The 25,309-nt window shown below is 41.8% G+C and overlaps 1 protein-coding gene across 5 annotated transcripts; it reads right to left on the bottom strand.

The window, feature by feature from the left end:
- Positions 1 to 65: 65 nt before the first annotated feature.
- Positions 66 to 24,525, bottom strand: slc18a2 (solute carrier family 18 member 2). 5 transcript variants are annotated; one of them, XM_085182472.1, is made up of 16 exons: positions 24,170 to 24,521; positions 23,889 to 24,067; positions 21,913 to 22,246; positions 19,418 to 19,476; positions 19,249 to 19,332; positions 18,680 to 18,772; positions 18,329 to 18,418; positions 18,198 to 18,241; positions 13,104 to 13,164; positions 11,434 to 11,529; positions 9,352 to 9,430; positions 4,521 to 4,572; positions 4,008 to 4,071; positions 3,807 to 3,926; positions 1,634 to 1,767; positions 66 to 1,231 (listed from the first exon to the last, which is right to left on the bottom strand). In XM_085182472.1, the coding sequence occupies exons 2-16, from the start codon at positions 24,019 to 24,021 to the stop codon at positions 1,124 to 1,126; spliced, it is 1,551 nt and encodes a 516-aa protein (XP_085038598.1). In that variant the 5' UTR covers positions 24,022 to 24,067; positions 24,170 to 24,521; the 3' UTR covers positions 66 to 1,123. The 5 variants fall into 5 exon arrangements, with proteins under 5 accessions (XP_085038598.1, XP_085038597.1, XP_085038595.1 ...); XM_085182469.1 differs by having other exon boundaries at positions 1,117 to 1,767; positions 24,170 to 24,525; XM_085182471.1 differs by lacking the exon at positions 24,170 to 24,521 and having other exon boundaries at positions 21,913 to 24,001.
- Positions 24,526 to 25,309: the final 784 nt, after the last annotated feature.

The raw sequence follows: 25,309 nt of genomic DNA, 5'->3' as shown, positions 1-25,309 counted from the left end.
ATTAATTGTATTTGTGTGTGTGTGTGTGTGTGTGTGTGTGTGTGGTAGAAGTATCGGCTTTTGTACTCTGTAACAGCAAGTACTCAGATCCAAGTATCGGTATCGTATCGGTTTGTAAAAATTGGTATCGTTGCATCCCTACTATAAACTGTTTAATAGGCTTTGAAGGTAGTGCAGAACCCGGAGGTTGGTTTGCGTCATAGCGGACAAATGCTTCACCAGCAGCATAAACAGTGTGTTGGGTCGCCTATCATCAAAGCATTCACACAATAATGTGTGCATTATTTAAAAAGTACCTCCTACATTTGTTGTGAATGAGGAAAATAGTTGTAAAGACTTTTTTGTAACATGTTTATTTCTATTAGTAAGCCGACCATTGCTAAGCCCCAAGACGGGAGGCTGGGGCACGAAAGATTCACATAAAGCATCTTCAGGAACACCGATGCTGTTGTGCTAAAGTGTGCGTGTGACTAAGCTGTGGTAGATCCTGGTAGCACTGGTGTCATCTGGACTTTATTCTAATTGACTTCCATCATTGAAGGTTTCAGAGATTCTAACAACACAGTCTCTGTTCTTGGACAAACATGTATTGATAATGTGTTTAAGAAGACATTCCTCATCTAAGTGTGTTAACTTCCTGACACAGCTCATCTACAGCAGCGGTGCGGGGAAGGCCTTTCATGGAAATATCAAAAGAAATCGTCCGACAAATCCTCCTGGATTCTGACAAACTCGACTTATCGCACAAATCCCCATTTTTAATGGTTACACACCTAAACCTGACACTAATACCCAGGGCTGTTATGTTCAAACTGAATGTCCAGTACATGGATAAAGACAGCTCAGCAAACTGCACCTAAAAGGTGTTTTGCTCCCATTAATAAGGCTGTTGGCTAAACAAAATACGTGCAACACAATGCGCTTGAGACCACAGATAAAGGACAACTTTGGTTTGCTCCAGTACAACTGCTAAGAAGACAGTGAACAGTGACGATTGAATGCAGGACATTCACGTGGAAATAACTTGGCTGTTTCGTTTCATTTGCTGTGATTTTCTTCTATTCCTTCTTTTTGTACAACAAAATAGATCCTCTGAAGGGTTACCCTGCATGGCTGGGTCCTGTTAATCATAATCGTCATATTCTGGATCCATGTCTTCGCCCTGGTAGTATGCCTCCTGAGTAGAGTACGATCTCGTCTTCATTGAACAGTTTGTGTCCATTAAAATCGCCTGAAATGACAGTTGTTGAAAAGTGTTTCAGTGACTGTGCGTCAGAGTTGCTTCAATCAAACATCGGGCTGCTCTTGGTTGTTGTTTTAACTATGCATGATTTTGAAAACTTTCAACAGTGACTGTGCTTGTTGTAAAACTTTCTGAAATTCACATATTGTACTCAAGTTGTGTAACATAATCACAGCATTTCTCTGTATTTATTGCTTGAGTTTGTCCTCGTGCTTTGTCATGTGTTCCCTCATGGCTGTGTGCTTCTCTCATCTGATTTTTCTCAGGTAACAGCATTAAAACTGCTTTTTGAATTCCTTCCTGTCTCCCGAATCGTTGGCTCTGCCCTTGGACTACCACACAGCTGTTTTGTGACTGGCTGACTGTATTTAGGTGTATTTGGACTCTTACAATTTTCTCTTCTTGTCCTGGTGGGTTCCTCAGAAAGATGCAGAGAGGAGCAAATATTATATCCACTATTCCAATGATGGTCATCAGCCAAGGGAAGCCAATACTTTCAGCAATGGAACCTCCAATAGATGGACCTGCATCAGGAGAAAACGGACCACTTACTGGTTTAGTCTGTTGCTTTGGTGGAGTTCAGCACCTTGCAGAGCAGCTAAGCGGTCAGATTTTATGTGACCTGCCACTTTGTGTCTGAGTTGCTTTCGTCTCCAAATGCTTCCACTTTGCTGTCTGTGAAGGTTCTCAGTCATCAACACGTTCTCACTCCCAAAGCGTCACATTTTACGCTAGGTGACAAATCGTCAACATATTACGTTTTCGGCTACCCACCACGTTCCTAAATGACGACCTCGGAAAAATGAGGAAATATGAGAACCATATGGACTCAATCTACACATGTTCGCTCTTTTTCTTCAAACCACTTAGAAACACGCTATTTAACATCATTAAAGTCCTGGTTAAGATCAGGAAAAAGGTTATGGTTAGGGCTAGGGATAAGGTTAGGTTTAGGGCTGGAATACAGGGCTGGAACGTCTATTACCGCGGGAGCGTCATTGCACTGGATTTCGGCCATAACCTGCCGCGTACCATAAGAACGCCGAAGGTCTCCTTTTGCATTCATCAGGAACGCCGCGGGACGTGACAAAACGTCGGCATGTTACGCCTCGGGAGTGAGAACGGGCTGCAGTCATCCAGGTCATCAAAGTCTAAGGAGTTTGGAAAGAAAAGCGTCTGGACTTCTTTGAGTTGCTTGAAGACGTTTCACCTTCATCCGAGAAGCTTCTTCAGTTCCATCCATCCATCCATCTTCATCCGCTTTATCCGGGGCCGGGTCGCGGGGGCAGCAGCCTAAGCAAAGAGGCCCAGACCTCCCTCTCCCCAGCCACCTCCTCCAGCTCATCCGGGGGAACACCAAGGCGTTCCCAGGCCAGCCGAGAGATATAATCTCTCCAGCGTGTCCTGGGTCTGCCCCGGGGCCTCCTCCCGGTGGGACATGCCTGGAACACCTCACCCAGGAGGCGCCCAGGGGGCATCCTTATCAGATGCCCAAACCACCTCAGCTGGCTCCTTTCGATGTGGAGCAGCAGCGGCTCTACTCTGAGCCCCTCCCGGATGGCCGAACTTCTCACCCTATCTCTAAGGGAGAGGCCAGCCACCCTTCGGAGGAAGCTCATTTCCGCCGCTTCTTCAGTTCTAAGGTCAAATGGTGGAGAGTCCCAGATTTAAACCTAGTGGGAGTTTCCCCCCACAGAGGGACAAAGGACCCCCTGATGATCCTCTAATCACATGAGCCAAGGTGTGAAAGTGGGTGTGGCAGACAGACGCCTTAACGCCCACTCACATCCTGGGCCATCTGACCTCAGGAAATCACATGATAAGGTGGGGGCAGGTTTCACAGCTCACCTGAAACTCTGGCTGATTGTGACCCACACCCAGTTTCACACCTCGGCTCATGTGATTAGAGGATCATCAGGGGGTCCTTTGTCCCTCTGTGGGGGGAAACTCCCACTAGGTTTATATCTGGGACTCTCCACCATTTGACCTTAGAACTGAAGAAGCTTCTCGGATGAAGGTGAAACGTCTTCAAGTAACTTAAAGAAGTCCAGACGCTTTTCTTTCCAAGCTCCTTAGACCTTCCACTTTGTTATAATACGACTAACAGTCGTGCAGCATATTTAGTAGTGAGGAAATTTCATGAGTGGAGCTGTTGCACAGGTGGATCATGGTACCATGCTTGAATTACTGAGTTCCTGAGAATGACCCATCCTATCACAAATGTTTGTAGAACACCTGTGTCCATGGAAGTGAATGCCACTCCTCAAAACAATGAGTTGATTGGGTGGGTGAGTACGTTTTTTGGAATATGCTTCCACACTTAAATGTGAACAGCTCAAAGAAATCATAAAAATGAAATAGCTATGGCATTCATGTCCACGATGTATGCATGAATGCCATGGTGATGACTGCAACTGTAAATCATTTCCCCTCTGTGTGTCTGTAGCCAAGGATTAGTTCTCCACCATTACACAAGCAAGATGACAAAAGGTTTCCAGGAACTGATACTGCTATTTTAGCCCGAGGGTAAAACATATGGATGTTTTATGGCGTGCTTGCTTACCTATTGCAAATCCCAAGCAGAAAGCTACATCAGCAATCGCATACACACTTCCATAAACAGACACGTGCCGCAGGTCCACCAAGTAGCCCATGATAGGCATCATGGAGGAATCCACCATGCCTGTAACACAATCATGATGCTCTTACATGATCAAAGTCTGCACACGTTCATAGCTGGAATCAGTACACGTAGTAATCTTACCAATGGCAAAACCAACACCAAAGTTAGGAAGAATCAGACCATAGATGTCTCTAGCAAAGGGAACCTGGAACAAACAAATGATCATTTTAATGAATAATATAAAATATATAATAATCAGCAATTTAACAACAGTGAAAAAAGACAGTTGCTTTTAGATTTGATCATGGAAACCATTGAGAAGTCAGACTCCCATCAGCAGAACTGGATTTGTGTGAAACAGGAAATCTGTTGTTTATCAGGCACACAGCTGTGACTCCTGCTCCAGCAGTTTTTAGCTTTTCTAAATATAAAAAATCATTATCTGGTTTAACACACACGTAAGGCACTACATGTTGCAGCGAACATTTAATGGATATAAAGTTACATTTATCCTAGCTGGCTTACATGATGCATGTTGTTTACATTTAAAGAACAATGTTTCAGGTCCATTTCAAACTTTTTACTCAGCAGGGCTCGAAACATTTCCCATAGGTGAAGTTATTCTAGTGATGCAGCTGACTGTCACATACTTACACATATTACACTGATCCCAACCACAACCATTCCAATAAGAGCACAAAGCCATCTGTAAGGGAGACAAGAAGTAGTCAGTTTTGCTCCGTACTACCACACTGAGGAAGATTTCCTTTCATGAGAATATAAAATGTATTTTCCAGGCTAAACAGAACCTCATCTGTACTTCCTCTTTCTTAAACAGACTCATGTAAGCACAAACCAAACAGTATCAAACAATGTCAAAGAATAATCATTGCAACCTCTAAGCCAGCGGTACCCAACCTTTTTTGAGCCACGGACCGGTTTATGCCCGACAATATTTTCATGGACCGGCCTTTAAGGTGTCGCGGATAAATGCAACAAAATGAAACTAGTACCAGTACCGAAAAAAGAAGATTTATTGATAACACACGTGAAAAGACCCAGGAAAACAGAGTAAACGATAAAAATGATAACAAAATAACGCTGAAAACCAATAAAAACCCTGAAAACTACATTTCACACCTGAGCCTCAACTCTCGCGACCCCGGGCCTCGGACCGGTCCGGGGGTTGGGGACCGCTGCTCTAAGCAATATCGATGCATGCTCAGTCTTCCATGCAAGGAAATCAGAGAACTTTGTTTTTCCTGGAGGACTCGATCCTTGGGGCCACAGTGATATGGTGTACACTACCAGTCAGATGTTTGGACGTGGTTAATGGTTGGTCTTTATTTTACCACTTTCTACATTGTAGATCCAAACTGAAGACATCAAATATTCATTAAGTAAGATATATGGAATTATGAACGTCATAATGGTAAATATCTCTAAACATTTCTGAAAGTAGCCACCTGCAAACCCTCGGCCTTCTCCCAGTGAGCTTCATGATGTAGTCAGCTGACATGGTTTCACCTCACAGGTGAGCCTGTCAGGGTTCATTTGGTGAGTTTCTTGCCTTCTTAATGGGGTTGGCACCATCAGTTGTGTTGTACAGAAGTCAGGTTGGTGCACAGCTGACAGCTCTATTTGACAACTGTTAGAGTTCATATTATGGCAAGAACCAATCAGCTGAGTGAAGGCTTTGCTGGTGACACTGTTGTGGATTTTTTCAAAAATGAAGGCACACTGTTTGTTTGGGTACATCTTTCACCATCTTACAATAGTGTGATTGCAGCTATCCCCCAACACTCTCATGGCATCAATGGTCGTGACATTTTACATACTAATAATCACAGCCCATTGTTACTCAGTGATGGTTTCAGTCATTATGCAAATGTACTGTTTATAGGTTTGGGTAAGCTGCTGTCAGCTGAGACTGAAGAGGTCACTTGAACGAGTGATGAAATGTTTTTCCCACTGAAAAAGGTCGTTCTACATGTAGATCTGAGCAGTCAACAACAGCTCTGCAACTGATGATGAGAAGGTGGTGGAACATCCCCAAACTAGACTGAAGGAAGCTGTTAAAGAGCTGAAGGTAGTTAGATAAAAACCCTGCAGTGCCTGCAAGAACACACATGTTCAAGCCTGTCTTGAATTTGCCAGTGGACATCTAAAAGATGTTCAGAGGAGGCTTGGGAGAAAGCGCCGTGGTCAGATGAAACCAAAACTGAGCCATGGACTGGAAAGTCTTAGATGAGAACCTCATTGCCTCAACCAAAAGGCAAGATGGGTCGTGGGTCTTTCTTTAAAGAACATTTCAGGTTTATTTATGTTTCGTCTTAGAGTCTCTAGTCACTGGTGTCAGTGTTATTTACGGTTCTTAGTCTTCCTGTTTCTGCCTCTGTCTTCCATGTTTGCTCTGTCTGCCCTGTCAAGGCTGCATCTCTGTTATGTTTCCTGTTTTACTTTGACAGTCCGTGTCCTATGTTATGTTTCCTGTTTTACTTTGATAGTCCGTGTCCTATGTTATGTTTCCTATGTTATGTTTCCTGTTTTACTTTGACAGTCCATGTCCTATGTTATGTTTCCTGTTTTACTTTGATAGTCCGTGTCCTATGTTATGTTTCCTATGTTATGTTTCCTGTTTTACTTTGACAGTCCATGTCCTATGTTATGTTTCCTGTTTTACTTTGACAGTCCGTGTCCTATGTTATGTTTCCTATGTTATGTTTCCTGTTTTACTTTGACAGTCCGTGTCCTATGTTATGTTTCCTGTTTTACTTTGACAGTCCGTGTCCTATGTTATGTTTCCTGTTTTACTTTGACAGTCCGTGTCCTATGTTATGTTTCCTGTTTTACTTTGACAGTCCGTGTCCTATGTTATGTTTCCTGTTTTACTTTGACAGTCCGTGTCCTATGTTATGTTTCCTGTTTTACTTTGACAGTCCGTGTCCTATGTTATGTTTCCTGTTTTACTTTGACAGTCTGTGTCCTATGTTATGTTTCCTGTTTTACTTTGACAGTCCGTGTCCTATGTTATGTTTCCTATGTTATGTTTCCTGTTTTACTTTGACAGTCCGTGTCCTATGTTATGTTTCCTATGTTATGTTTCCTGTTTTACTTTGACAGTCCGTGTCCTATGTTATGTTTCCTATGTTATGTTTCCTGTTTTACTTTGACAGTCCGTGTCCTATGTTATGTTTCCTGTTTTACTTTGACAGTCCGTGTCCTATGTTATGTTTCCTATGTTATGTTTCCTGTTTTACTTTGACAGTCTGTGTCCTATGTTATGTTTCCTGTTTTACTTTGACAGTCCGTGTCCTATGTTATGTTTCCTGTTTTACTTTGACAGTCTGTGTCCTATGTTATGTTTCCTGTTTTACTTTGATAGTCCGTGTCCTCTGTTATGTTTCCTGTTTTACTTTGACAGTCCGTGTCCTATGTTATGTTTCCTATGTTATGTTTCCTGTTTTACTTTGACAGTCCGTGTCCTATGTTATGTTTCCTATGTTATGTTTCCTGTTTTACTTTGACAGTCCGTGTCCTATGTTATGTTTCCTATGTTATGTTTCCTGTTTTACTTTGACAGTCCGTGTCCTATGTTATGTTTCCTGTTTTACTTTGACAGTCCGTGTCCTATGTTATGTTTCCTGTTTTACTTTGACAGTCCGTGTCCTATATTATGTTTCCTGTTTTACTTTGACAGTCCGTGTCCTATGTTATGTTTCCTGTTTTACTTTGACAGTCTGTGTCCTATGTTATGTTTCCTGTCCTGCCTGCACGCTGCACCCTGCCTGCACGCTGCACCCTGCCTGCACGCTGCACCCTGCCTGCACGCTGCACCCTGCCTGCACGCTGCACCCTGCCTGCACGCTGCACCCTGCCTGCGTTATCCATGACATTCCCCATATTCCAGGTTTCCATGTGTTGTGTTCCATATCTCAGGTCTTTTAGTTTCTTTTTACTTGTTTCTAGCTTCCTCCCTGTTCAGATTGTGCCCCAGCAGCCATGACAGTTCTATAACTTTTATTTAAAGCATTTCTTGTGTTTTGTTGAAGAAAAATATGGTCAGTTTGATGATGCCAATTCTGACTAGCTACCCAACAGTGGCAAAGCTTCTCCATGGACTTACATTACATTGTGGAGCTGTTTATGTTTATTCGGGCTAATGCGTAACATTAAATTGTGTCGTCAGAGGATCAACATGTTGTAAATGTTCACAAAACTCATTGCGATGCTGCTGAAGGCAACACTGTCCTGTTTAAGCACCACACTTGTAACTATGTAGTGTGAAATATTCAGACTGTGTCCAGAGTAAGATCTACAAACCTCCAGTAAAAATCAATATTTTCACTTCCACATAATCTAAAAGTTGTGAATAACAGCCTCATGAATGACAGTCGTGTCATCAAACCAGCTCTAAGGATTACACAGCTGGGTTGGAAACATTCAAAGAAATCATGTTTGGGGGAAGAAGACAGGCGATCCCTTGGGCAGATATTGTTTTGTTAGTTTTTGAGCAGTCTTCTGTTGAAGACAGCGAGGGGGGGGGGGGGGGGGGGGGGGGGGGCTGTAGCTCAGGAGGTGGAGCAGGTCTGCATGCCAAGTGTTGGGGGAGAGTTGCTATGTGACGCATCCATTGTAGTATAAATGTGTGACAATGTTTGAAAGCACATATGTGCTTGTGTGAATGGGTGAAAAAGTGTATCGAGTGTTCAGGTTGAGTAGAAAAGTGGTGCATAACAACCAGTGCAAAGTGTTCTTGTGAACAGGGAGACAATAAGAACGTTTTTGGCACATATGCAGATACCCAGAGGTGGACCTCGTAGCTCCTATGAAGACATAGCTGTTTTAACAATAAAATTGCAAGATGTGTTCAGTTTTCTTTGATTGTGCTTTGACTAGTCACCTCTGACATATAATACATGTTACATATTGTGAAAAAGACTGTTTAAACCTCTTTTAGTGTTGCATCACAAGCTAACCCCAAGAATTCAAGACATGAGCTGTAGTCTTGTTGGGAACAGTTCTCTAATTTCTCAATGTGTACGCCCCTTATGCTATACCATGTATTTGTTTTCAACAAATACCTGATGATTAAGTCAAAAAACTCAAGAACGATTAAATGTGTTGGATGCCAAGTAAAGAAAGACTAAAAAAGTATGTAACACGTAAGATTTTTATGTTTTAAAAACAAACATAAACATGACTTGTCTGGCAGTCTCTGTAGTGGTGAAGTTAGTAAACAGGTGATGTTCTTGGGTTATGGTAGTACTGAAAACAGTTCTGGTGACTGGCATTAGCGACAGCCTTAAAAGAATATAGCACTCGGGTCACAGACAGATAGATTCCCTGTATCGTCAGGGCTTCAATAAAGCCAGTCTCAGAAACACTCAAAACGCTGAAAACTCATTTAGAGGAGCGGAAACAGATATGACAAAGCCACCAGGAGAGAGAGAGAGAAGGAGATAAAAGTAATTTCCCTTCCTACCTCCCCATTTTGTGTGCAAACGTGCCAAAGATGTTGGTTCCAATAAGGTAGGAGATGGATGCTGGTAAGAAAGCAACGCCTGTGCCAGAAACAGACACACAGAGACATGAGAGGCTGAAGGTGTAGCCAGGATTCCCAGAGATAAGCAGATCTCTATCAATGCCTCATCACTGAGCTGCTGTGCATCTTCTATTGTCCGTAATGAAGACCTGTGCTTTCCACCTGCCAGCATCTGACACCCTAATATCCTGTTCCCCCTCATCCTTTTTATCTGACCTAGACTTTATATAAAGCTGGCTGCAGGAAGAAGCTAATAACAGCACAGACTACAGGAAGTCTTGGTATGGAAACTATCTGGCATGATGGCGAAGTGGCACTTTTACACGACATCACTGTATATAAATGTAGTATATAAATGAAATTAAAGTTTAGTGATGTAGTGCCCAAATCACAACAACATTCGCCTCAGGAAGCTTTTAAAGCTACAGGTAAGGACCCTGTGATATAGAGACAGCCCTCTATAAGAAAGCCCTTGGCGACAGCTGGAAGGAAGAACTCCCTTTTAGCCGGAGGAGATCTGTAGAAGAACGGCTCTTCTGAAACAGGAAGCAGGTGACCATACATGCATGCAGTGTGAAAGTGTGTGCAGATTAGGGGTGCAACAATACTCGTATCGATATTGAACCGTTCGATACAGTGCTTTCGGTTTGGTACACATATGTATGAACAATACAACATTTTTAGTTTATTTTATCAACTTCTGACGGTGCTGTCTGTGTTGAGCGCTCAGTGGATCTGCGCTCGACAGTGCAGCCTAGGCGGAATAGTCGAACACAGATTCACTGAGCGCAGCGCAAGCTAGCAGACAGAAGCTAAGCTCGTTGCAACATGGCAGATTGAACCTCCCCCACCCTCATTCAGATCTGGCGTTTGGAACTATTTTGGTCTTCATGTGACGTATGACCCTGAAGGTAAGCGCGTCATGGACTAAAGTAAAACAGTATGTTGGATGTGCCGCAATGCTCAATTACATGGGTGGGAACTAGTGCGTTAGCGCAGTTAGCTCGTTAACGTGTTGACGTCCAGCCCCACGCACGGGGCGATCCGCGGTAGCTCGTTAACAGAGATTTGCCGTGTTGTGACGTTAACGTCATTTCAGATTAACGCTGACAGCACTAGTGGGAACACAACGAATATGACTGCACATTTACTCTGACATCATCCTCGTGCAAAGACAAGTGGAAGCAGACAAAAACAACAAGCACGCATGCTACAAACTTTAGCCGAGTCATTTAGACAGCCGTTAGCACATGATTCTCCTTATGGGCACCTGATATGTTTAATATGCTGCTGAGAATATAGCCCAGAAGAAGCGTATAGTATAGCTTTTATTTTGGAAAGAGACATTTCTCTGTAATAAACTCTCTTTTCCAAAGATGAGTGATTTCTCCATCAGATAGATTAATTTTTTTATTACTTTGTTGTTTCAGCAACATTAAATTTAAAAACTGTGCTTTTGAGTTAAAATATATATTTATAATTTTAATAAATGACAAATTAAAAAGCCATGAACATTTTTTTGTATCGAAAAAATATCGAACCGTGACACCAAAGTATCGAACTGAACCGTGAATTTTGTGTATCGTTGCACCCCTAGTGCAGATATTTACTGTGAAACAGATGAGTGGTATTCACACAGCAGTGCAAGGACACTTCTGTCTCTTTTCTCTGTCTGACTGCCTCCATGATATTTGTATGAAAATATAATTATAATCATTGTATACGAGCTGTAAGGACTCTAACAGTGGTTGACTGTGCTGTTACACAAAAATGATCATTCTGTTTGTGTAATTATAATACGACAGACCTAATAGACATGATCATGGACGTGTTAATTTACTTGGGCGAGGATGTTGTGCTCGACAACAACAGAAGCAGTTTGGATTATAATCATAAACTTCACCTGCAACACAAACCTTTCCAAGCTCAGTGGTGCATGTGTGCTGTTAGGGATGCTCAGCAGTGCCTTTTATAAAGGTGCTGTAACAACGTGTGTCTTTGTGTGCAGAGCTGTGTAAATACCTAGCTGCCATTTCCTGGCACACATGGTCTCCATCATCCAGATTGGCACAGTTGGCTCCATCATGCCAATAGCCATATTTCCAAAACAAATGGCACCTGGGGATGAAGATTGAAGATAAGTGCGGTGTCAATTATCGTCTGTTTTTAACGGGACGTTTTTCCACCAGCTCCGACGTCGACACACGGATGAGCGTACGAGCGAAGCCCGCTTTCTTTCTTCCCATGTTGCCACATAATTGACATGCAGGGAAAAGCTGACATTTCACAGACACAAGGAGCAAACAAAGGCCTTACAGTGACTGACAACATGTCCCAGCAGATGGACCAGGCTGAGTGTGCTCCATGACACAGGTCTGCAAAAACAAAACGAGTGCGTGGGGGATTTTTGGTCAATTTGATGTTTTTTGGGTCCTGAATCCAAAAATGATCTCCCTCCATCATGAAGTTACTTTTTTGCAAAACATGAAGAGTTTACATTAAAAAAAGCACAACAGCAATGAAAATCAATATTTTAGTACAATGAGCATCCTTGTTGTGATTTCTTACCTTTGGCTGTGAACAAAATAAACCTGGTTGGATTTGATCGTCTCACACCATCAAACCCACCGCACCCTCCCCCTCATTTCCTATTTGTATTTCTCTCGAGTCGCTCGTAGGAATATTACATTAATGTACGAAATCTTTATGGGATATGGGTTTTTGACTCAAGTACAGGTATCAGATTTCAGGTTAAGAAGGGAAATTGTTCACTTAACTACACTAAAAACATGAGTTTTGCAAGAAAACTGAACCAGATGGAAAATAAGAAACAGTGATTAACCCCATGCAGCTTTGTGGTTGCAGACCTGTGTTATGAATCACCCACAACAGTGTGTAAAAGGAGAGCGGTGCAGGCCAACCTCAGAGTGGCTTTCCTTTGGCAAAGATCATATCTGAGGAAAAGTCCACCAGAATGACAGTATCGCTCAAACGATGACAATAATCATTTGTCATATTCAGTCTTCCCACAGAAGCTGTGACCTGAGTATGTTTGTGTTTGTGTAACTTGTGCTTTTTAAGGTAAATTAATAAATCAAGGCAAATATATTTCCTGTGTATATCTTCTTCTGCTTCTACATGTACCTGGAAAATTTGTTAAAGAAATAACTGCAGCTATAATCAACCCATCTGTGATTTTATTATGACTGTTGTAGCAGACTCTCTGACTATCGAGACAGTTATCGTCATAAAGAGCACTATGCCGAGCTCTAATGCTGCCTGAGGATGAGTGGTAGCAAAGATAATCCATGTCAGGGACCGTGGTGGATTCTGACCGCCCTGGATGCCCGAACTGTATAAATGTACGCATGTACCCTTTGTACCACAAACATTACTACATCTCGACAGGGACATTCTTGAGCGGACCCATAAAAGCCAGAGGAAGTGGCACAGCTGTTTACTATGAGCAGCTGCATTTGCAATAAGGTCACAGTGTTTATTTTGGTGGATTGATTGTGGAGCACTCACCTCACAACACAATTTGGAGCCATATTCTTTTCTGTGTGACCAACAAAGCAATTGCTGGCTCTCTGTTTGGCTGCTGTTTCCTTCTGTTCTCTTCCCAGAGCCATCAAAAAACACAATATCTCACTGACATGATGTTTGTGTACTGTGCACTACCACTCCCTTACCTGCTGCTATTATTATATATGGATCCTTCATCAGTGTCAGCAGTGGGGTTCCCTTCTGGCTCTGTGAGGAGGAGAGCATAACCACAGAGTGTAGGCAGAAAGCTTGTAGACACAATCCTGATTCTTTGTTATACAAGTTTACACAGTTTAACTTAATTATATTGATATAGCTCCAAATCCCACCAACACTCATCTCTAGGTGCTTTGTAATGTACGTAATAGTGACTTCAGTTATGCAGTGCAACAGTTAGGACAAACGTTACCAACCACTGTGCCTAAAACGTCTGTAATCAGACAGACAATACTGCAATCATGCATCATGCTGCAATCATGACAAACACTTAAAAATAAGGTGAATAATATAAAACTAATAAATGTAGTGAGCCTAAGTAGCTGGCTTCAGTCTGAATAAGCAGTCCATAAATTACTACTTGGGCCCAGTGGAACCAGTGGGGTTATTCTGCCTCGCTGGTTGCCTCCGTGGAGCCTTAGTGACATGTCTAAAGATGTCCCTGAACATTTTAGGAGCAGCTAAGGTTAGGAAAAGAATTCACTAATGAACTCAAGAAGATTCCACTGCTTTGCTTCCAGTACTAGTTGTCTAGTTGGTTGCTATCTTCATTAATATTTTAGAACATGTGTCATCCTGAAAGGAACCAAAGTACCGTTCTCTCTTTGTTTCCTGAAGGAGTCGTTGTTCAGTGATGATGCACGATGAGTGTTTAACCTCTTAAACTCCACAACTACAAACTCTGTGTGAACAATCTTGGAGTCAAAATAAAACCAATACTTGTGATTTCATCACAGCATTAAATATTACAGGATGATAGAACATTGAAAAATAAGATTTTTCTGTAATGTTGCAGAAGAAGCTGAGAATCCTCAAATGAAGTGAAAAACGTCACATTCCTGTTTGATCCCCACATTTCCCAGCATAACGTGCTGTATGATCCCAGTATGATCCCTGTATGATCCCTGTATGATCCCTGTATGATCCCTGTGTGATCCCCTTTATGATCCCTGTATAATCCACTGTATGATCCCCTGTATGATCGAAGTATGATCCCCTGTATGATCCCTTATTGATCCCTGTAAGAATCCCTGTATGATCCCAGTATGATCCCTGTATGATCCCAGTATAATCCACTGTATGATCCCTGTACGATCCCAGTATGATCCCTGTATGATCCCAGTATAATCCACTGTATGATCCCTGTATGATCCCTGTATGATCGAAGTATGATCCCCTGTATGATCCCTTATTGATCCCTGTATGATCCTGGTATAATCCACTTTATGAATCCCTGTATGATCCCAGTATGATCCCTGTATGAATCCCTGTATGATCCCTGTATGAATCCCTGTATGATCCCTGTACGATCCCAGTATGATCCCTGTATGATCCCAGTATAATCCACTGTATGATCCCTGTATGATCCCTGTATGATCGAAGTATGATCCCTTATTGATCCACTGTATGATCCTGGTATAATCCACTGTATGAATCCCTGTATGATCCCAGTATGATCCCTGTATGAATCCCTGTATGATCCCTGTATGATCGAAGTATGATCCCCTGTATGATCCCTTATTGATCCCTGTATGATCCTGGTATAATCCACTTTATGAATCCCTGTATGATCCCAGTATGATCCCTGTATGAATCCCTGTATGATCCCTGTATGAATCCCTGTATGATCCCTGTATGATCCCAGTATGATCCCTGTATGATCCCAGTATAATCCACTGTATGATCCCTGTATGATCCCTGTATGATCGAAGTATGATCCCTTATTGATCCACTGTATGATCCTGGTATAATCCACTGTATGAATCCCTGTATGATCCCAGTATGATCCCTGTATGAATCCCTGTATGATCCCTGTATGAATCCCTGTATGATCCCTGTATGAATCCCTGTATGATCCCTGTATGATCCCTGTATGATCCCAGTATGATCCCTGTATGATCCCAGTATAATCCACTGTATGATCCCCTGTATGATCGAAGTATGATCCCCTGTATGATCCCTTATTGATCCCTGTAAGAATCCCTGTATGATCCCAGTATGATCCCTGTATTATCCCAGTATGATCCCTGTATGATCCCAGTATAATCCACTGTATGATCCCTGTACGATCCCAGTATGATCCCTGTATGATCCCAGTATAATCCACTGTATGATCCCCTGTATGATCCACTGTATGATCGAAGTATGATCCCCTGTATGATCCCTTATTGATCCCTGTATGATCCTGGTATAATCCACTGTATGAATCCCTGTATGATCCCAGTATGATCCCTGTATGAATCCCTGTATGATCCCTGTATGAATCCCTGTATGATCCCTGTATGAATCCCTGTATGATCCCTGTATGATCCCTGTATGATCCCAGTATAATCCACTGTATGATCCCCTGTATGATCGAAGTATGATCCCCTGTATGATCCCTTATTGATCCCTGTAAGAATCCCTGTATGATCCCAGTATGATCCCTGTATTATCCCAGTATGATCCCTGTATGATCCTGGTATAATCCACTGTATGAATCCTTGTATGATCCCAGTATGATCCCTGTATGATCCCAGTATAATCCACTGTATGAATCCCTGTATGATCCCAGTATAATCCACTGTATGATCCCTGTATGATCGAAGTATGATCCCCTGTATGATCCCTTATTGATCCACTGTATGATCCCCTGTATGATCTTGTATGATCGAAGTATGATCCCCTGTATGATCCCTTATTGATCCCTGTATGATCCTGGTATAATCCACTATATGAATCCCTGTATGATCCCAGTATGATCCCTGTATGATCCCAGTATAATCCACTGTATGATCCCCTGTATGATCCCTGTATGAATCCCTGTATGATCCCTGTATGATCGAAGTATGATCCCCTGTATGATCCCTTATTGATCCCTGTATGATCCTGGTATAATCCACTGTATGAATCCCTGTATGATCCCAGTATGATCCCTGTATGATCCCAGTATAATCCCCTGTATGATCCCTTATTGATCCACTGTATGATCCCCTGTATGATCTTGTATGATCGAAGTATGATCCCCTGTATGATCCCTTATTGATCCCTGTATGATCCTGGTATAATCCACTGTATGAATCCCTGTATGATCGAAGTATGATCCCCTGTATGATCCCTTATTGATCCCTGTAAGAATCCCTGTATGATCCTTGTATGATCCCTGTATGATTCCTGTATGATCCCTGTATGATTTCTGTATGATCCCTGTATGATCCCTGTATGATTCCTGTATGATCCCTGTATGATTCCTGTATGATCCCTGTATGATCGAAGTATGATCCCTGTATAAATCCCTGTATGATCCTTGTATGATCCCTGTATGATTCCTGTATGATCCCTGTATGATTTCTGTATGATTCCTGTATGAATCCCTGTATGATCCCTGTATGATCGAAGTATGATCCCCTGTATGATCCCTTATTGATCCCTGTAAGAATCCCTGTATGATCCCCTTTATGATCCCTGTATGATCCCTATAAGAATCCCTGTATGATCGAAGTATGATCCCCTGTATGATCCTTGTATGATCGAAGTATGATCCTGGTATGATTCCTGTATGATCCCTGTATGATCCCTGTATGATTTCTGTATGATTCCTGTATGAATCCCTGTATGATCCCTGTATGATCCCTGTATGATCGAAGTATGATCCCCTGTATGATCCTGGTATGATTCCTGTATGATCCCTGTATAAATCCCTGTATGATTCCTGTATGAATCCCTGTATGATCCCTGTATGATCCCTGTATGATCGAAGTATGATCCCCTGTATGATCCCTTATTGATCCCTGTAAGAATCCCTGTATGATCCCCTGTATGATCCCTGTATGATCCCTGTAAGAATCCCTGTATGATCGAAGTATGATCCCCTGTATGATCCTGGTATGATTCCTGTATGATCCCTGTATAAATCCCTGTATGATCCCCGTATGAATCCCTTTATGATCCCTGTATGAATCCCTGTATGATCCCTGTATGATTCCTGTATGATCCCTGTATGATCCCTGTATAAATCTCTGTATGATTCCTGTATGATCCCCTGTATGATTCCTGTATGAATCCCTGTATGAATCCCTGTATGATCCCTGTATGATCCCTGTATGATCCCCTGTATGATCCTTGTATGATCGAAGTATGATCCCGGTATGATCCCTGTATGATTCCTGTATAAATCCCTTTATGAATCCCTGTATGATCCCTGTATGAATCCCTGTATGATCCCTGTATGATCCCCGTATGAATCCCTTTATGATCCCTGTATGATCCCTGTATGATTCCTGTATGATCCCTGTATGATCCCTGTATAAATCCCTGTATGATTCCTGTATGATCCCTGTATGATTCCTGTATGAATCCCTGTATGAATCCCTGTATGATCCCTGTATGATCCCTGTATGATCCCCTGTATGATCCTTGTATGATCGAAGTATGATCCCTGTATGATTCCTGTATAAATCCCTGTATGAATCCCTGTATGATCCCTGTATGATTCCTGTATGATCCCTGTATGATCCCTGTATGATCCCTGTATAAATCCCTGTATGAATCCCTTTATGATCCCTGTATGGATGCATACAAGTTTTTTCCTTTCTTTGTGATTCCAGGATTGATCCAGATGTTTCCCTTTCTCGACCTCTGCAGTGAGGAAAACTGCATTTCTTTTGTGTTTTCTTTTTTGTCATCAGGAAAAACTTTAATAATAATTAACTAATTTTATAGACATATGATGACATAAGAGATCGTTACCATCCATTCGTGGCTAAAGGTGGAAGTGGACATGAGGCTCCTGGACATTTTTCACAGTAAAAGAAGGTTTCATAAATATAATTAAAATAATGTATTCTGATTGGCCCTGTGTGTACGCACACAGTCTGAACATGCATGTCCACAGGGTGGAGCAGGTGTTATGTTGTGTGTCTCACAGCTGTTCTCACACTCAGTATTTACTGAAATAGTCTTTAGCATGTTCTGCAGCTGTAAAGGTCATCTTAATGAAGGCAGATCATTTACAGGAAACGAGTTATCAAAGTAGGGACACTCACCTCTGGTGTCACCTTGGTGGGCTGAAGAATAAAAAGCTGCAGAGCTGTGAAGACAGTGGATTGATGTAAATCTCCATCAGAGATCAGCAGGCACGACTCAGTTTGGATACAAAGAAGCAACACAACTGTACCTCCATCAAACAGAGCCAGGAATGCCAAAATAAGGAAAGGAGCTGTTTTCCCAACAAACTCATACATCACACTGCCAAAGGGGGGTCCAACTGTGAAGAGAAGGCTGAATGGTGAGTAATGGACAAATCCACAAAGCTCAGGCTGTGTCTGCTTATTTCTTTATTTCCTGTGTAGAAATGACAGCTTGTCATCAATTATTTATGCATCAGTAGAAGCTGCAGCACATAATGTTTAGACTTTATATGTGTTTTTATTGCGCTGTCATTTATTTGGAGTTTTATGTAAAGATCCAGTGAATATTTCAGATTTGGTCGTCTGTACAGAGTAACTGAAAAGCTACACACACATACCCAACACTCCTAATGCCAAACCTCCCAAGGCAATGCCAATGGCATGACCTCTCTCCTCATCATCCGTGTACACACTGGCGAGCATTCCCATCCCTGAAAAACACACAGTTGTATGGATCAGGCGATGGAAATTCAGAACAGGCAGAAAAAGATCAGAACGTGTTTGTTTCAGCAGGAGCGCTGCAGGCCAATGTGTGCGACACGCAACACACAGGTCATTGTACTGTTGCTCTGTAAGAGCAGCTGCTCAGTGAAACTGCAGGACTCACAATAGAGTTGTTGGGCACAGATCTGCTGGAGCGCTGAGCGCACATCAGATTATAACTTCATCATTTGTTTTATGTCATCTTCCAGTTTAATCTAGTTTATTATCAAGTCAATGATGATCTGTTCTCACACCCAAACAGGGAGATGTTGCAGAAATGCTTCAGGCCTTCAAACAGACAGTTTCCTATAAATCCATAATGGGACGATGATCATAAATAGATTGGCTCTACACAATGAATGAATGTTAATGCATCCACATGTACAGAACAATGAATATTTAAAGATCGATGAGGAGATCATACCCGCCACAGATGAGCAGGACGAGCCCACGCCTTGAAGCGATCTGGCCACAAACAGCAGAGCGTAGCTCGATGAGAAGGCAAACACTTCACAACAACACAAACAAAGAACCATCAGACATGATGCAAAACTGCTGCTTCTCATCGTGAACATTTGTTTGCTGGAACTTACTGATAGTAGAGATGAACATTATACAGAAGCCAACAAATATGGGGAGCTGGTATCCTATCCTGAAGGGCCACAGAGGATAGAAGGCAGACATTAGAAATGTCCAACATGAGTCTTTATCTTTAGCTTAGAAAAGATTTATAATAATATCAGTGGAAGATGATTCAGTCACAGCTGCAGAAATTCATAAGAATAAAGAAAGACAGCATTGGTTTGATGGATCGTTATTGAATGAGTGAGAGTGTGGTCCAAACAGCACGTAGCACAATAATGTAATATCATTAATAAACTTGATAGATAACAAAGGATTTGACAAACCATAAGGTACTTTTGTGGCGTTCTCTTTTAAATGTTAGCCTGTTAACCAAAACAGTGGAGGAAGATTAAAAGGCTGAAAGCTGCCATGCGCATCAAAACAAAATCATAGCTTAGATACCTGACATGCTTGACTGGCCTTGTATTGTCCTCCGTCAGCAGAGAAGGTGACTAAGAAGCCGTAATAGGACCATATTCTTTGCTTCAATTACAGCACATGTGGGTGTCTGTATGAGACACTAAATGTTGCCTTTCAGGTGGAGTTACGCTTTTCCCTCCGCCCTCAACGTCTAATTCACCGTTTGGAAAATGTTCTCTCACCATCAGCAGGATTTCAAATCATTCAGGACCGTTCAAACGTGGTTTTCAGGTTTTTCATGTCTCAGGTCATGTGTTTTATTCCAGTTTTATTCAGGTTCAGTGTAGTCACACCCCGCGGTGGACTCTCACGTCGACAGCCGATGGATGCTTGAGCCATGGACATTTATGAAACCTCGTCTAATTTTAATGAAATAGTAACAACAGCTAATCTAACCCCATCAGTTACTCTGTAACCATGCAACAGAAATCTGGCTGAAGGCTGAAAACCAGGACCAAAAATAAAGTAAAACTAGGACTTCACTCTGTAGAGGCTACACGAACGGATTTATCTTATCTGAAATCATAAATGAATTCTGCAGCTTTTCCTCAAGGGAGCTAGTAAAACACCAGTTAGTACAACAGACTGTTTACTAACAGGTGTAAGCTGAGCTTGAGTTTCAGGCACAGTCACCTCATGTTTCACCAAGCAGCTAATAATGCACTGATAATGTTAGATCATCTTTGCTTCTGACACTTCATCATGTATAACATCTGCAAACGTGGGAGCTGGAAATCCTCAACCATGGCACTGACTGCACTTTACATTAATATCTTTCTCCCACAATATATATATATATACTTTATATATATATACTTTATATATATATATATATATATATATATATATAATATAAATAAATAATAATAATATAAATATATATATATATTTATATTATTATTATTTATTTATATTATATATATCTATATATATATTATATAGATCTAATATATATATATAATATATAAAATATATATTTATATATATATTATATATATTTATTTATATTATATATATAGAGAGATATGTATAGATATTTTTTATTTTATATTTTAAAAACCGTATTTTTGATGCAGGGCTCTGAATATTCAAGTATTCCAGGGAAGTGACTGATTCACTGTGGAGCTACCCATGTATGAACAATCAGACACACACGTGCAGAAACGTATAATCAGGAATTCTGCTCTATTTAGTCGGACAGCTGTAGCTGACGCTGCACCAGCAAAGACACATCGACCTCACGCGTTCACCATGTTTTCCTACTAAGAACTTAAAATGGGAGTCTGTTCCTTCTCTCGGTTTAGATAAGACCATAAGTGGAATTCTACATTGTCCTCTCTTGACACAAATTTGAACCAAAATGTTGCCTCAGGCAAGCAGGAAGCCTCTACAGTCTGACAGGAAGCCAGTCCCACTGTCGTCCTGTCGTCCTGTCCTTTGTCAGTCTGTCTTCACTCATCATTTCCTTTCACTGGGCTGGTTTCAGTCATTATGCAAATGTGCTGTTTATAAGGTTGAAACCTGCAGTCAGCTGAGACTGAAGACGCCACCTGGATGTGATGAAACGTTTCTCCCACAAAACGCTGCGTCCAGATGAACAGAGTCAACCTTTGGAGATTTACTTACCTGCATGATTGAGCATCAAGACGTTTCCTTTGGTTATTTTCTGTCTTTTTTAAAAATGTTTTTTGCAACATGTTGTACAATCTCTATGTTCTGTTACTCTTTCCGTTGCTTTCGATCTTTTCTTGAATCTTCACAGTATTACCTCAGTAAGCTGATGTGATTCTGATACACATGCATTTAAATGCATCGTCATGCTGTTTCCCTGAGTATTGTTTGTCATTTAAATGAAAGATATACACATAGATTGTACTTTAAGATGACAAACATGTCGGATCTAATGTAACTGTGCAAGAGATGCAAGAACTTTGAGTATTTTTTGAATGAATATTTGGCATGTTTCTACAAAAGTGACAAGAGGCGTAATGCCTCCTCAATCTAAGGTGATCAGCTCAATGACTACAAAGAAACAAAGACCTACCTGTTTGTGATTGGCCCTACAAACGGGTTGGTGATCAGCTGCACGGTGGCCTTGGAAGCAAACAGCATCCCTACTTTGACATTTTCATTAATCAGCTTGTTGGTGGAGCGGGGGCAGTCGGTCGAGTCTGGTGGGAGCTGTGCAGCAGTAGGGGTCAGAGGGAGCAGGTCAGTAGTCCGAGCTGTGGCGTTGAACCCAGACAACCTAACAGTGTTATCGTATAAGGACACGATGCTTTGGAAGGATGCTGGAGAATCCTGCTTCGGCGCCGTGTTGTTCTTAAGCACGTCTGTCGACTCATCCAGAGTGTACAGGTAGCTGGGAATGATGGGAACTGATAAAGAGGAGAGAGAACCGATATACTGAAATCTGAAAGGCTGACTGATGCTAATCCAGACGTCACTGCTGACAGCAGAGAAGAAGTTACGAGTGATTTCTGTAGGAACGGTACAAACGGTCAGTGCTTCGGCTGACACCCTCGAGTTTATTTTTTTACAAAAATGCTCCAAATATGAATACATGTCACCATTTTTACATTTCCAAACGAAACAAAGCAACAACCCTGCTTTCTAACAAGGGGCAAATCCTGTGGTTGCACAGAGACTCTGGCTAGAGAAGATGGTCTCCGAATGATTTGAAAAGAATGATAAAGCAGATTATTCTATTACTGTGATTGAGAAGCTGCCAGCCAGCTCGTGTATTCACAGTGGTGCAAGCTAACCCATCCATCTTTTGTATACAGTCTATGTTTGAACTGCAACTAGAGCAGATTGGCAGATGCAAATTAGCCATTAAAAGCATACAAACAAAGAGCTGTCATACTCAGATACATATTTACACATGAATTAATCAGGATCAACAACATGCTGCATGCTGTGCACAGGCTGGCCCGGTGTCACCTTCTTTCTGCTCTCTCTCACTCACCGTGCATTAATGCTGCTCTTAAATGTCATTAACTTTGTGTCTCTCCTGTGGCTCTGCTCTGTCCCTCTACATCTTACTGTGGGTCGCAGCTCTGACGCTGCACATTCTGGCCATCAGTCTCTGCTTTATTGGCTCCACCAATCATCAGCATTTATTGTTGCATTGTTCATCTTTCTCGTCCTCTTAAAAATATACTTTGTCTTGGAGTAAACTGGGTGTGTCCATTTACACCATTTATTGTTTTTACACATATTCTTATCTGTATTTTGCTTTGGTGACTGTTCTTCATAAACTGGACCTCGTATCTAAATAGTTTCGACTCTGACCTGTTGCATCTTTGTCTGCATGGTGTTATTTGATTGTGATGCTGTATGGCATTAGCCAGGTCAGCCGTGCTAAAGAGATGTTAATCTACGGGACTTCCTGCTTAAATAAAGATTAAATTAAATTAAAATGACAGACCAAAAATCGAGCTTTGATATTAAACTCATAAAACATGAAAATGTGCTCATGGAGGCTTTTATCCATTTTTCCTGCACTTATGGAAACTGTAGGTCTGAGCGCAGCAGAGATGTGTGATGAATATGTTATAATTAACCTTTAATGCAGCCAAACTATCAGCAACATTCTGCCACGTTACACAGAAAGTCATTATAAATCGATCATTTCATACATGTTTTTATTTGTTTGTAAAACAGACCTGAGGGGTCTAAATCTGTTGTTTTAGGAAGAGCAGGTCGAACATCAGAAGCACAGAGATGTTTCCTCCTACAGTAATAACTGCTTTGGCAGCTGACATTAAACCCGATCTTTCTGTATGTTTTTCTCACGGAGAGCAGTCAGTACATGTCAAACCAAACTGTGAAGTTGAACATGTGCTATCAGCTCTACCGTTCAAACGCCGTCATTTAATTGGATGAGGCAGATTTAGGTGGATATTAAAATGAAGTGCAGAAGAAGCGCCTGTTTGAGGCGTCGGACAGACAAACCTACCTGTTGCACAAAGAGAGCGGAGCAGGAAACTTTGCAGAGAAGGTGAGAAAAGCACCTACCGACTACCGTCAGCAGCATGTTGTCCAGAAGCAGAGCGACAAAAACAATGAAGAGAATCAGTTTCCTCGATTGTCTCTCCTCTCGGAGCCATTGGAGCAAATTAAACTGCCGGAGTGCGTCTAATCCCCCCATGGCGCAAGTCCCCGAAAGCGCAATGCAATCGAAAAGGTAAGTACTCCTGGAAAGAGACGCGCGGCAATGATGGGTCAGCAACAAATAAACATCAGCTTTTAAAACTGATGATAAGTTAGTAAAGAGAAAGTGAGCGCTGAAATCTTACCTTAGATGTGTAAGGACGAGCTGGAGAGGCGAGAGATGGGAGGAGATGATGAGGTCTTTCTGACTGGACCCGCTATTGACGTCACACCCCCTTTATGTGTAGATACCTGATAACACACTTTAAACAACAGGCACGAGGACGCAAACGGGACAAAAGCTACAGCTGTGCCTCAGGTCGCTCATCATATATACGCACTGTTCCTGAGCTCAGTCACTACAACATGCATGCAAATGCGTACTGGTGACAGCAGCCGCAACATTAATGGTGCCACAGGTTTGCTTTCAGTGCGCTTTATATGGCAGCATGTTAGAGCATCCTGATGTCAACGTGCTGCTTCATGTATAAGATAAAGACCCTGCTCTATGACAGGCAGCCCGTTTCTGTAACTAGCTGTGGCGATGTAAGCAGACACCTTAATCCACGCAGGCACGTTTTGTTCACTCACATTTATAATTGGTTAGCATCTTGCTCAAGGACATCCAAACACAAAGCTGCTGGTTAGCAGGTGACCTGGTCCTGATGTACAGCCACACATGAAGAACTGTCCAGCCCCTGAGGTACAGCCTGACACTAACTTTGTGTAACCCCCCCCCCTCTCCACTGCAGCTGCTTCTTAGTTTATGTTGTAACTAATGAGCAAAACATGTAATAATGCATTAAACATGTAAAACATGCAAAACTGGACAAAACAGTTTGTTAACAAATTCAATCATGTGGAAAATGCTTTTACTGAACACAGCACTAACTTTACATACAAGCACAGATCGTGAACAAGTCCCTATCGTCAGTGTTCAGCAGGCACAGTTTATTGATGTGTAATATTCACACATCGTGAACATTCTTGACTCATTTTACAGCTCGTGAAACGTAACATTGCATCTTTATTTATGCTGCTTAATGTTCAGGCTGCTGGAGGACTTCCTGTGATGCACTGAGCATGTTCACAACATTCATTTTTACTAACCATGCCTGTATATGTCTCTGTGAACACTTTGTCTATACCCTGCTGTAGTTTTTGTCCTGTTTGTGGTTCACAACCTCTTTCTGTTTCTTTCTTCTCTTTTATTTTCTGTTTCCCTCCTTTGCTCTCTTCATGTTGATCACCACCGTCCAAGTTCTTGCTCAGATGGGATTATCTAA

The sequence above is a fragment of the Neolamprologus multifasciatus genome, chromosome 13 (genome assembly GCF_963576455.1).
Source record: "Neolamprologus multifasciatus chromosome 13, fNeoMul1.2, whole genome shotgun sequence".
Lineage (NCBI taxonomy): Eukaryota > Metazoa > Chordata > Actinopteri > Cichliformes > Cichlidae > Neolamprologus > Neolamprologus multifasciatus.
Note: the sequence above shows the minus strand (reverse complement) of the source record. Positions and strands in the feature narration are given on the sequence as shown.